The sequence below is a fragment of the Convolutriloba macropyga genome, chromosome 8 (assembly GCF_964194025.1).
Source record: "Convolutriloba macropyga chromosome 8, txConMacr16.3, whole genome shotgun sequence".
NCBI lineage: Eukaryota > Metazoa > Xenacoelomorpha > Acoela > Convolutidae > Convolutriloba > Convolutriloba macropyga.
The window spans coordinates 21,093,424-21,107,670 of NC_134475.1; the positions used below are offsets into that span (position 1 = coordinate 21,093,424).

Below are 14,247 nucleotides of genomic sequence, written 5' to 3' on the forward strand. Positions count from 1 at the left end.
TCCCGTTAGTTTATCAACCAACAATTGAGCCTACTTTTTCCAGTATAGTTAAATTTTTAAGTGGGTGCTAGCTCGGTATGTACATAGTACACACCTTATACAGGACCGCCATCGGGAAGGCCCCCACTAAAGTCACATAAAAACATCTTTTTTATAACAAAAATGGTCGTCCTGGTATACATTAATAACGCCGGTAATACCGTTTAACAGTCAGATATCAGCTTATTATTCTCTATATGTCTTTAAAAAAATTAGAATCGAGCACGAAATTTTTCAAAAAATGATTTTCTCTTGAAAATAACAAATTTTTTGAATTTCCACATTCTGATAGAGTTCTTAAACAATTTGATAATGGTACCAATAGTACAAAGCAGGAAAGTATAAAAATAACGGAAAAAATGAAAAAATCGTACATCTACAACACCTCGAAAAATTGAAGGCTTTTTACAGATTTTTTTTGAGACCCAAAGAAATGTTATCTGCTACAAGACCCAAGTATACCAAAAATCTGGTTCTTTTTGGAAACAAAGACGTCTAATAGTTATAATTAACTGGTCCCGAACGTCAGAGGGCCGCAAAAAGACCACTTAGAGAGAAAATCAAAAAAGAGGCTAGAATTTGGAAGAAAAAGTACACCTAACTCTCCAAACTACGATATCACAAAAAAGATACAATCCTTTTATAACAAAACAGCCGTCCTGGTATACATTTTCAACGCGGATTATACCAATTAATAGTCAGATATAAGCTTTTTTTTTCTCTAGATGTCTCAAAAATAGAATCCAGCTTGAAATTTTTCAAAAAAACTATTTTCTCTTGAAAATTCAAATTTTTTTGGAATTTTTACACTCCGATAGAATTTTTAAGCAATTTTTTCAATGTTTGTGCCGTAATCAAAGTAAAAATGGGTTGAAGTGAATTAAAAGCTTCGGTCTTTTGTTTCAACGATATTTTTTGATACTGGACCAACAGAAAAGGATTCAAGAATTCTAGGACAAAAAGATAGCTTAAATAAGAAAATTCTTGAAGAGAGCATTTTAAGAACATAATGTTAAGGAAAAGAGCAATCACTACATTCTGATCGGTAATTACGACTGTCGTGCAATCAAACTTCAGCAGGACTGTATGCCATATAACTGCAATAAGCGAGAGCAGAGGACAAACGACTTCAAAATATTTTTCTAAGAATTAAAAAAAGTAATTGCCTGATATTAAAGTAACAATTCTTCAGCTCTACTTGCTAATTTAATTTCGCGTTTTGTCATTGAAATGGATGTGCCCTGTGGTTGTTTTTTTGCTAATTGTAAATCCGAAAACATGTATTAGTTGATTTTACACCGAAAAGCGTCTTTGATCCATTTTACCCTCACTTGTTTAAAGAGTATCACCCTTCATAATTTTTTGTGCTTTGTGCCGCAATCCATTAAAAATGTTTTGAAGTGATTTAAAAAACAATCTTTGTGGGTTTTATTGATATATGGCCAACAGAAACGGATTCGAGAATCGAAGGACAAAAAGGCTTGCTTAAATAAGAAAAATCTTGAAGAGTGCAATTTAAAAACATAATATTGAGGAAAAGAGCAATGACTATATTCTGATCGCTATTTACTCCTTTCATTCAAATCAAATATCAAATTTAGCAAGGCCATAGGTCAGACAACTGCAATTAGGGAGAGCAGGAGACAAACGACTTCAAAATGTTTTTCTAAGGAATAATTAAAGTAATCGCCTGATATTAAATAACAATTCTACAGTTCTACTTGATAATTTAATTTTGTGTTTTATCCTTGAAATGTTTGTGTCCTGTGGTTTATTTGCTAATTGTATATCCCAAAACATGTATTAGTTGATTTTATACCGAAAAGCGTCTTTGATCCATTTTACCCTCTCTTGTTTAAAGACTATCTCCTTTCATAATTTTATGATGTTTTGTGCCGCAATCCATAAAGAACTGATTTGAAGTGATTTAAAAACATCTTTCGGGGTCGGGGGTTTGATTTGTACTTTTATTGATATATGACCAACAGAAGCGGATTCGAGAATCCGAGGAGAAAAAGTCTAGCTTAAATAAGAAAAATCTTTCGTAATGTGAAAAAACAGAGGGAATCATTGTTCTGTGGTCACAGTTTCCTATATTACGCTCCAAGCATTCTTTCTGCTAAAACTAGTTTTAAGCCAAGCAATTTCAATGTTATATTTAAGGGGATAACACTAAAACTTATCACCAGCGGCAACATTCACACTATTTCTAGATTATGATGAAATTTTGACAGAAATTAGAATCAAACTGACTGCAGATTTCAACAATTTTCGTGAATTTTTTGCTTGCCAAACTTCAAAACAAGCAAATGAGGGTAATGAATGTTTTATAAGTGCTCTTCACATGACGTGGGATCCTTATTCAACGCACAACGGAACAAACTTTTTTCTGAATGATCCAAATTACCCCAAAAACAAGTTTATGCAGAAAAACTGATTTTTCTCTGTATTCCCTGTTCATTTTTCCGCCACCTCATTCCGGGTTGCTCGGAAACAAAATTTTCTGTATGTCAAGAATTATCAAGATCTTATCAAGTTACGCCAAAAAAAGTTCTTGACATGTCTTGATAAGATCTTGTCAAGATCTTATCAAGGTGTTCCAAGAAATGTTTGTCTATCAAGATCTTGGCAAGATGTTTCAAGTTTTTGCACGAGTTAACAAGATCTTGCATGACATGGCAAGCTGTTTCAAGTTTCGTTTCACTGGGTTGGCTCAGATATAATTGTTATTCATTCATTCTTGCAGTAACGGAAACTTGTACTATTTGTCTGTTGTTAAAAGTTTGGAACTGAGAAGCGCCATTGCCGGTGAGTTGCAGTCTGAATCAGTGAAATGTTTATAAGACAAAGATTACCTGTTTTTTTTTCAAAATTTGATCGTTGTGTGACTTTTGTTACCGAAATTTTGCCTAATGTGCTTAATTTTTTAATTGTCTTTTATTAAGAAGATTAATTCAATTTTTACTGTCTATGGTTTCAAAAGTATGAGCGTTCTGACGCACTTTTTGCTTTAAGTTAAAAATAATTTTGCAAGGAAGAAACATTAAAAATGATTTGTAGCTGATACTTATGGTGTCTTTTGTCACTTTTCGTGATCAAATTGTGTTCTTGGTCAGAAGGTTATTTTTGCTCGGTTATTTTTTGAAGATGATAGTGGAACAATAATTCAACCATTCTGCTGCTATTTTGCTGGTGTTGTAACTAAGGAAGAATGGTTGGTGTGTTTTCCGCATTTAATCACACTTTGTTCCGTCCTAGCAGCAGAATTATTTGCTCAATTAACCGTAGGACCGCATATTATCTGCTTCAGAAATATTTTATTTCATTTTCTAGAACAATTTAAGAACGTCTACGGTGGCCCTTTAAAGTTAACCTTACTTTTTCTGATTGGATAACAGTTAAACAGGGTGTGCTTCAAAGCACAATACTCGGCCGCCCAGTTTCATTTCGTTTTAATGTCAATAATGTCAGCTCCGATCTGAACAAATTCTGCTGCAGCATCGTCCATTTAGCCCATATCAAAATAAATTACACAGACAGTGGCAGAATTGATCATGCAAAAATACAACAAAGTGGTATGACGATGCTGAATTTTGATTGGTTGAAAAAGAATTTTGTAAATTTATACAGACGTATTTAATATCTTGAAATTCACGCAGACGATTCTGCTCACTACCGTTCAGTTGCTTACCAGAATACTTGAATAAAAAACTTGTAGCAGAAAATGAGCGTTTTTACCGAACCCGCGCTCCGAATAGCACTTAGCGAAACTTGCAATTAAAAGCCTTTATTAGAAAGGAAATTGCAACGATAACTCTGTCTTCATACAATATAGCACTTGGCACTAGCACCTACGTAGCCGCCTCTAAAAAGCTAGAAAAATTATAAGTAAACTAAGAAGAAAGTTATCATATGGCGACAGAGATGGGATGAAACTCACGTCAACTTGGCAAACGCGGAATGTATTCTTTTCACAACATACAGCAGTCGCGTTCCCCAGCTCAATTTCTTCGCATACATCAGATGAGAAAACAAGAGGCCAAATAAGAGCAAACAGAAAGTAAACTTTCAGCATTTTGATCTAGAATACTCAATAAAAACTTAGGACAAACCACTATTGATGTTGCTTTCCATTTATACTTAATTAGGCTAGTAAATCCCCTGAATTTGACAACACCACTAATTAAGATCCACTTGGCGCAGCACACTAGGCAACCCTGTTTATAATCATAAGATTAAAGGATCGAAACCCATCGCCTCCGCTTTTTCTAAAGAGCCGTAATATGACGATGCTGAATTTTGATTGGTTGAAAAATACTTTTGTACGTTTATACAGCACGCATTTTTTATCTTGAAAATCACACAGACGAATCTGCTCATTACAGTTCAGTTGCTTACCAGAATACTGGAATAAAAAACTTGTAGCAGAAAATGAGCGTTTTTACCGAACCCGCGCTCCGAATAACACTTAGCGAAACTTGCAATTAAAAGCCTTTGTTAGAAAGGAAATTGCAACGATAACTCTGTCTTCATACATTAAAGCACTTGGCACTAGCACCTACATAGCCGCCTATATAAAGATAGAAAAAAAAATAAGCAAACTAAGAAGAGAGTTATCATAAGTGGCATTGAGATTAAAATATTATTTTGATGAAAACAGAATCGTTGAATATTTAAGTTACCAATTACCTCGCTTGCTGTAAGTACTATCAGCTGAGTGAATTTATTTCTAAGGGAGTGTTTTTTTATATTAGTGGTTTCAATCTTAAGGTGTCTACAGTTATGAATTGTGTAGGCGTAAAACTAGTTTCACAAAGAAAAAAGAATATCCTTAAAATAATGGCAGTAAGCGTAAAATCTATCAGAGCAATTTCCAGTAGAATACAACTACGATCAGGTCTTGTGCTTTTATAATGTCTTTAATGTATCATTCAAACTCTTTAGCTATACGTTTGTCATAAATAAGCGAAAATTTACTTGAAAGTCTAGAAAAACAGTTGAACTGGTTTCTGAGAACACGATGCAAAAAATACACTTGTTAACAATTTAAAGCAAACAAGACGGATTTTCAGCATTAATTTTTGGAATTAAATTGAAGTGCTGAGAATTTTCAGGAAATACATCAGTGGGTCACTTTGTCTGCTTGTAAAACGCTTTCCTTTTCAGAAAAGGAAACAAAAATTTCCAGAACTTGAAAAACAAATTTCCAACGTATGGCTGATACATGTATTGTATTCAAATCATTTGTAAATAATTACTATCTTTTGGAACGATTTTTTTAATTGAGAGAAAATTTTGCAACCTCTAAATTATCATTCTATTAATCTTTTCCTTAAATAATTTTTAATGCGTAGAATGGGCTCTATCCAGAAAGACTTTCGAATTACACGTCAATTTTAGTCTTTCAGTTTTTAATCGCTCTTGAACGCAGTTCATAGCAATTATTGTAAACGTGTGTGTCTTTTTACGACTCGAAGAGGAGTATTGGTTTTCTCTCGGTTTTTTTACAACTCGAAGAGGAGTATCGGTTTTCTCTCGGTTTTTTTACGACTCGAAGAGGAGTATTGGTTTTCTCTCGGTTTTTTTTACGACTCGAAGAGGAGTATTGGTTTTCTCTCGGTTTTTTTACGACTCGAAGAGGAGTATTGGTTTTCTCGGATTTTTTTTTTACAGGAAGTAGATTTGATCACGCGGCATTTTGACCTAAAAGCGAAAGTGAGAAAAGCTGTCTTGGTGAACAGATTTTCGCTAAGCGAGAGAAATTTTTTGATCATGCGCTGCGTTTAGTGAATGACTTTTTGACTTTGAAAAGTAGTTCTTGACTGAATTGCACATATAGATGACCGTTTTTAGCCGTTTTTTTGTCAAATGGCCCAATTTTTTGCTTTTAATTTGGTTCCTTGTAGAAATAAATTTTATTTGATACTATATTGAAGTGTCAACCTCGGAAATTGATGCCACAGTGTTTTGCAGAGCCTGAAAATGCGTTTCAAGTTGAAAATTGGCATATAATTCTTGATTTTTTAGTTAAATTTTGGCTTTTTTTAATTTCTTCTTTTTTGGATCTTTTAACCGTCTTTTTGTCAAAAATCAGTTAATATGGCAATTTCTCTTTGATAATTCCTACACTCAGCGCCTCTTTCTTCCTCGATGTAATTCTGTTCCTTAAAATTGTACATATGATAATCCGATTTTGGTAGTTTTTTCCGATTTTCGTCAGTTTTTCGTTTGTATTTTGGTTGTTATTGCTAAAGTTTTTTTGTGCAACATGAGGGACTTTAATTTCGTTTCAATAAAAATTCAATCATTTTTTGGCGTTAAGTTTTGAGAAAACAGTGAAAACTTTTTCATAAATGCAGTCTTTACTTAAAAGTTCTTTGACCATTTTTTTGCAAAATGTTTCAATGTTTCTTATTTATAAATTCTGCTTTTTCATATTTTTTGGTCTCTTCTGGAGGATAGATCTCTGTATCGGATGACTAGTTATCTTTTCTCTGTCTTGAATGCTGAACAATGAAATGTTTTCGTTTTTCTTGAATTTTTTAAATTGATTTTTAACATTCAAAAATCAAGAAAGTCTTTTTGTTACGGTGTTCCTTACATTGTGCCCATATTCTAGTTAGTATCATTCTAGCTTTGTTCTGGCACCTAAATTTATTTTCGGTATATTGATTTTTTCAGTTGTAAAAAATGAACGATTTCAGCTTTTTCTTAGATTTTCGTCCTTTCTTTGGTGTGCAATTGATTTCATTCAACAAATTCAGTACTGAGAGTTTGATAACAAGCTTCTTCCAAAATTTCCACTTCTGACTATTTATTGCAGCTTTTCGGCCTTGGTATTAATTTAAACAATTTTTGCCTTTGAATATTCTTCTGCTGCTGATGTCTTTTCTATGATCAATTTTATTTTTGATTTAGTATGAAATCATGTTGTCTAGCTTATTTACAAAAAGGTACAGTATGTGTGTGTTGTTTTTGATCGCAGTGATTAGAAATGTAATTATAGGTGTTTTCTGATACTTAAATTTGAGCTGTCTTTTTTGAAAAGATTTAACTTAGTTTCTAAGATTATTATCTGCCGTTTGCTTTCGCGATCTTTTTCAGATTAGAATCATGAATTATTTGAGGTCTGTTGATAACCTTGCCAGCTTTTTCAGACTATCACGTTTTTGACCACCTTAATTATTCTGGATTTTTTAACGTTACGAAACGTTTTCAATAATATAAAATTTTGCTGCATTTTGTTTCTCTTGTTGACAGTGGTTTAAGTTTCACCAATTTTTAGAGCAGACCTGGAGAGATAGTGAGTTAATGGGTTAATACAAAAGGTAGTGGCTTCCGCTGCAATTACGGTTTTGTTAGCAAAGTTTTGACGCTTCGAGTCGCTTCCGGAATTCCTCCGGCTATTTAGGGAACAATCGTGATAGTTTTTTTGTTTTTTCCTTGAATGTTTTTTTTGCCATTTTGTAAAGAACCTGTTTTGCAGAGAAATTAAACTTTTTTGAGCCTTTAATTCTGCTACAATTTAGTCTTTTCAGTAGGTACTTTCACGAAAATATTGTTTTTTTTCCAAAAATCATTTTGCATAGCCCGATGATTTTGGAGTTAGAGTTTATATTTAAATTGTGCAGACAGAATACTTGCAATTCTCAGGTAAAATTGCTCGAAATTTCAGGTATGTGCAGGTAAAATGCAGGTAGCGTGCAGAAATGCCAAATTACCTGCACAGCTCAGGAAAACTTACCTGAACTTTTAGGTAATGATACTTGCACGTTTTTGAGTGTACGGAATGGGTTGGACTACGTTGAACACACATTGCCCGTGCTGTGCATTAAATAACTATATTCATATTCTGTTGCAGGATATATTGGACCAGCAGCAACAAGCTCCCTCACAGACGTTCAAGCGACCCTCTTCTGCCAAAGGACACAGGAGGAGACAAGTGCATGGGGACTCAGATGGTGCAGAAGATAACAGCTCTGAACAACAGGTGAGGCTGTGAACACTTGTGGTTTGATAATATGGCAGTTTTACTGTTAAAGTTGTTCGGATCTATTCTGTTTCAGCCCCCAGTGTTTTTTATGACCCCCAGTTACAAATTATGTGTTGTTATATAGCATGTTACTATGTAAAAATAATGCACGTAATGTACTATAATGTGGGGAGTATGATTTTGTGGAAGGAACCTATGATGGGAAAGGACCAAGATCTTAACAGAGAGTAACATTGGAAAGCGATTGATCAAACTTTTGATGTCGACAGCTTTTGCAGTCTTAATTTTATTGCAGATGCAACCGAGCACTGGCTCCCCATTACAAGAAGAAAATGAACAACAGGAGTCCCCTACTAACGAAGCCTCACGCGTCCCTCCTCCAGCTCCCAAAGAAGAGAAAGCTTCCTCTGGCGGAGGAGGGGGTGCAGCCACAGCCTCTGGTCAGGGCTCCTCCTCCCAATTGGTACAGGGTGGCATGCCGAGACCTATGAGCTCAAGACCTGCCGCACCTCGCAAGAGGAACCCAGCGAATTCTACTACTGAAAAAGCATTCATAAGGTAAAAGCGATATGATAATTCATATATTTTTAATGCAATGGTTTCAATTCTTTTCAAATAAACAATCGTTCTGATAGAGGCCCTTTGAAGTACACTTTTTTTGTAGACTTTTTTTGAAGTTTTTCAAGTTTTCATACTGTTTGCTTTGTTTTTGAGTTTTCTGCTTTGTTTTAAACTGCACTAAATATTCGGGAATCGCAGTTCACTATAAATGTTGAAGTTTTTTTGAACTTTTTAATCTATAAAAAATGTTATGTGAAGATGAATTGCTCACTGTGCAACGTTTTGTGAGTTTCAAATGCTGGCATTTGATATAAAACTTGATGCTAAAATTCTATCGAATTTATTCTCAAGTTCCGTCGGAAGTATGGGATTGATGTTAATTTGATCGTTTGCAGCAGCCAAGGTGGGGACTCGGCGACACAGATAATATACGACAAGCCCACAAAGAAAGCTGCTGCGGGAGTGGAAAGCTCAGATGATGAAGATGACGATGATGATGTTGTCATTGTCACTCAAGACACTATGCATGTAAGACATCTAAATTCTTTAATCTCTTAGTCATAGAACCCTTACGTGAATCCATCTGCCTCCGCCCCATTTATCAGCTTATTACTTTTGCACAGGAGATAGATAATCTTTTGCAGTATTCCGTGATTTAGGATGGGTTCAAGTTAGCTAGCTGATTAGGAAACTGAAGTAGAACATTTAGAATGATAAAATCCGTCTGTCGTTGTTAAATCTAATATAATGTAAATTTCTGGTTTTCTGTATCACTCAGTCACAAGTTGGGAAATCTAGCAGCCTGAGTCTGATTTCAGATTAAAAACAGGCTATTGCCAATTAAAAGCTCTTTGACTTTGACTTTGAGTCTCCCATGAACATCTAACAAGAACGTCATTATTTTTGATATTTTATTGTAATAGTGGCACATATAGACGCAATGCCTAGGGATGCTCTTGTCAGTGGCAAAAAATTATTGCTTTGTTCGTTTTCACGAGCTTGCAGAAGTTTCGTTTCATACGAAAAGTGAATATTCAAAAATTTTATTAAGCTAAGCCCTGTAATCTGTTTTTTTCCTGTTTAATTGATGAATGGTGTTGAAGGGTGCTATGGGGAATGGGTACAGTGGAGATGTTCCTGGTGCAATGGGGGATGTTGGCAGTGGGGGAGGGGAGGAGCACGGAGGTCTGGTCCAAAAGATTCTAGAGACCAAGAACAAAGACGACTCTGCAGCCACATCTGCCAAGACTCAAGTCACAGTTGTTAGTGCTCTTTCCAGTTGACCTAGTTGTACTTTGTAATTTGAATTAGTTTTAAATTTTCACAAACATTGAAGTTATTTTGTCACGGAAATCAAAACACTCTGAAATTCATGAATGGCTCTAACTGTGCTCCAACTATTTAGCTGTTCTCTAAGAAAGTTCTTTAGAGTTATTACTCTAACAAAATTTTAACTTGTATTTGTCACAGTGAACTTGATTAAAAAAACTGTTTAATTTTCAAAAAATCCAATTAATAGTATGACGTGTGTGATCGTCAAAAAGAAAGACACTTTTGCTCAATTTATGATGAAAACAAATAGGATTTTGGATACTCCTTCTTGGAGTTTTGTATACATTATACGTCACTTCTACTATTATAGTTATGGCCAACCATATTAGTTCAAATGTTCAGCTGTTGAGATGTACATTTAAGGACAAGACGGTGATCTCACGTGAGCAGGAGGCTATAGCGAAGCGGACGAAAGCCCTGCAGGAGAAGTTGCAGACCCTTGTGAAGAGTGCGGCCCCTCTGAAACAGATCATGAACTATGTGCAGGAGGATGTGGACACTATGCACAAGGAGTTACACTTCTGGACAGCCGAGATTGGGAAGAACAACCAGATGCTTCTCAGGGAGAAACAGTTAGTAGTAGAATGCAAAGCTGACGTCATGATAGAGAGGTCTCGTTTTAGAGATGAATATTGTGTTCATTGGTGCCAAATTATTACCAGTTTCAGTTCAACCGATCTTTAAAAAGAAAATCTAGCTTGCTGTGCAAATATTGGAGTCTAGTTTTCTCTAAGATTTTTGGTGCTCTTAAACGGACTTTGTATCAATTATATTATTCCTGGTATTTTTTATGCTGCTGATTTTTCGTCTTGCCGTTTTTTTCGTCTGAATTTTCGTGACTTTTCGTCTTGAGAAACGGGATAAACTGGTAAAACTAGAGAGCAGTTCTCTAAGAGCCTCATTGCTCTCTAAGTGTGGGATTCTCCAAAACTGCCGAGGAAGCTTAAGTTCATGGCGTGAATGGAATTCTTGGACAGTCATTTGAGAGCAATTCTACTAACGTTAGTCGTTTTGTTTATATAGCTATTACTTGAACTGACTGATGTCAAATTGTTATTTTCCTTTTTAGATGTCAAAATTTTTATTTGTTTGAAGCAAGCTCCAATTTTTTAAATTTAATTGGACACACCTATTTTAATTTTTTGCCAACTAAAATCAAATTTAAATAGTCCAAAACTGAACTACAATTTTTTCCATGTCTACAATTTTGGAGTGTCTTAACTAATCGATAATTTCGTTGTATGTTAAAAAAGAAAATTCCGCAGATACCCCCATTTGTCGCCATTTGAATGCCAAACAGCGAAGAAGAGTGGTTATTGCGCTCATAGCGCTGATTGATAAAAATTTAGGTGTGAATAAGTTTCATTAAGTGGTTGAAATTTCTCTTCACACGAGGTTTTTTAGCAGTTTTTTGTGTTAACTAAATTTTTTGCCTAAAATGTTTTAATTGATTGCAGTAATATTGTTAAGGTTGTTTGAATGGTGTTTTGTAGATTTTTCGTTTTGCGTATTTTGAGGTTGTGTGGTTCTGTTTTGTTTGATTTGTTGTCTCCGCATTATTTGTTACTATATTTCATTACAGAAACCTTTGCGGTTATACGTATTTTAAATAAATAATTTAGTAAAATTTTCTCAGTTGTTATATAGTTTCAAAATTTTTAGCTGCAGTAATGGTTTGAGATCGTTTTTGTTTGTCTCGCTTTCCTGGTGTCGATGTAGTTCCGGAATTCTTCCTACTATGCTTATGTAATCATACTTTACATCTCGATTTTCGTTATACACAAGTCATTGTCATGACGCTTGATTTCTGACGTACCTGACTGTTTCAACTGAGTGGGGTTTAGAATTGGTTCGAGAAATTGAGTGAATGCTTTCTCAGGCAAGATGATAGGAAGGCAGATAATCTAATAAAGCCCAGTCATCAAGTCATAGAGCTTCAGGTTATCAGAGTTGAGTAGAGGATCTGGTCAATGGTATTTTTAAATGCTCTCAAACGAAGTTTGTAGCAATTATATTAGTCCTGTGGTCTTTTTATGAGATTTTTCATTTGACCGATTTTTCGTGTGACCCATTTGACTTTTCGTCCTCAAAAAACGGGATAAAACAGCTAGCGCTCGGAGGGCATGAAGTTCTCTTAGAGCCCTAAGCTTTACTCTACTCTACGGACGCGATTCACCAAAACTGTTTTGAGGAGACAATTTCGTGGTATGAAGGGCGGTTCTTAATCCTAGGAGTATGACCCTCTCAGTCACCCCCGCCCTCAGCCCCCCCCCCCATTACCCTATCCCTCAACACCCTCCACCACCTGTCGATTTGAACCCCCCCCCCCCTCATCTAGCCTTCGCAACCCTACCGCGTCATCGCTCGACCACCCCCCCCCCCCACACACACACACACACTCCGGCCGGTCACCCCCACCCCCCCCCCCTCTAGTGCTGGCATCCCTAACCCCAGCTGGCTTCTACCAACGCCAACCGCTAGCTGGTCGTTTGAGGGCAATTCGCCCGACGTTAGTCGGTTATGTTTATTAAGTTCAATTGCCTTCCTTTTGGAAATGGTTCTCAGGATAATTGTGTAATGTAAAACTCTCACCCAATTGAGACTTCTTGACTATTTGTTTTCATCCCAATATTAGTAGAGGCTCAATGGCGGTTACTTTTTAGTTATCTACCTGCTGTCTGATAAATCTGTTTTGTATTTTTGCGTAAAACGCTCTTTTGCAATGCATTGGAACAATCGGGCTTGCTTCAGGAGAACAGAGCGTGAACTAGCTCCCCTGGTGGAAGGGCTGGAGTTTCTGGACCAGAAGGTGGGCGAGACTACTGACCTCATCCGGGCTAAGAAGGCAGCTGTAATTCAGAATGAGCAAACTATGGCTAAACTTCTCACAACCACCACCAAAACAAACCCTGCTGCTTCTAATACAACGTCCACCAGCAGTCATTACTCAGCAACTAAATAACATTTACAATGGCTACTCTAAACAATAATGAATTCCTGTAGCCGTCTTTTAAAGATTTTTATTTTTTGCTAAAAGTGTCTTGAAATGCTTTCCCTGACTCCACTTATTAAATAAAATCCATCTACAAAATTCTCTTGATTTGCAGCTTTTGCTGCCGTTATTGAGCTTTGTGGAAAAGGAATTCTCAAGGTTATCCATGTGATTTAGTTGAATGGTTATTGAGGAGCTTAACTCTATGTTTTACGTAGAATTGATTCAATAATACTCATTAAGTGTTCAAACTTGTGTTTATGAATTATATCATTGTATTTTGTGTAATAAGAGGCATAATCAGTCGTGTAATATATGTAATTTTGTTGAAATTTGTATAAAATCCCAGTGCCTCTTAGTGAATTTGTTCCCGATAAAATTTTTGTATGCCCAGCCCTTTATTAGATACCTGGTAGATTTCCCATGAACTGTTTTTGTTGGTAATATCATATCCTTTTATTCTTCGAACCCCCTTAAATTTTGGGCGCAGTTTTATGAATAGTAGAATTATCAGATTAAAATGTTAAAAGTGAAAGATCCATTAGACAGGAATTGGTGGTATCTTTTCCATTAGCGGGCAAATATTTCGCGCTAATTTTCAAATAATCATGCGGTAATTTGAATGCAATTAAATTTTAGCGTATTGAACACTCAAATTTTTCAAGTCCTACGCGTGACAAGTTTCTAATTTTAAACAAAACATTGAGCAAAATTACATGCATGCGATAACAAAAACTTGCTGACAAAGTTCAGGTGTGAACAGATTTTTAATTGTCTGACCTTGATTTTCATCGCGCATGAAGTTGAAAACTGAATGTAATTGTTAACATGGACATGCTCCCTAAAAACAAAACAATTTAATGTTCCCTTATTTATAAAGTGTAAGTTAAATTCTTAAAATAAGCAGCCAGAGAATGGAAAAGAAATCGAACGCCCTGCATTGTATTAAAGCTAGTCTGTCGTTTAACCTCTAACCAGTTCGTGTTAGTTCAAAAAATTACAATTTACAAAGTCTTTTCCGTTCAATACTGAAAAGACAATTTTCATATTTTTGTATGAAGTTCAGTGAATCGGTACTAAATTTCATTAGAGGTTCTGCGCATGGCGAGTCTTTTCAGCCCTCCCCGTTCTCCCTCCGTCCTCCTGCTACTGAGAAATTGCCAATTTATCACCTGTCAGCGTGCTCACCGCAAATCTAGTTTATCAATTTGGAATTTACGTTTGACCTTTTGTTTTTTCCAAGATTTGAAATTGATAGTATGAGTAATTAAAAGCAGTCGAGCTTCATTATTAAGATTTTCTTTGCGTTTAGTTGCAAATATTACATTTT

At 35.5% G+C, this 14,247-nt stretch overlaps 1 protein-coding gene across 3 annotated transcripts in view; it reads left to right on the forward strand.

Moving 5' to 3' along the window:
* The window catches only part of LOC142343999 (uncharacterized), an 82,451-nt gene extending 68,924 nt beyond the window's left edge, over positions 1-13,527 (forward strand). The window contains exons 9-14 of one of the 3 annotated variants that reach the window (XM_075395436.1): positions 7,901-8,029; positions 8,328-8,590; positions 8,989-9,121; positions 9,697-9,855; positions 10,289-10,497; positions 12,677-13,527. In XM_075395436.1, the coding sequence (XP_075251551.1) occupies positions 7,901-8,029; positions 8,328-8,590; positions 8,989-9,121; positions 9,697-9,855; positions 10,289-10,497; positions 12,677-12,887 (1,104 nt within the window). In that variant the 3' untranslated portion in view covers positions 12,888-13,527. The remainder of the gene's footprint in view (positions 1-7,900; positions 8,030-8,327; positions 8,591-8,988; positions 9,122-9,696; positions 9,856-10,288; positions 10,498-12,676) is intronic. The other 2 variants (XM_075395434.1, XM_075395435.1) reach the window with 2 other exon arrangements.
* The last annotated feature ends 720 nt before the right edge of the window (positions 13,528-14,247 follow it).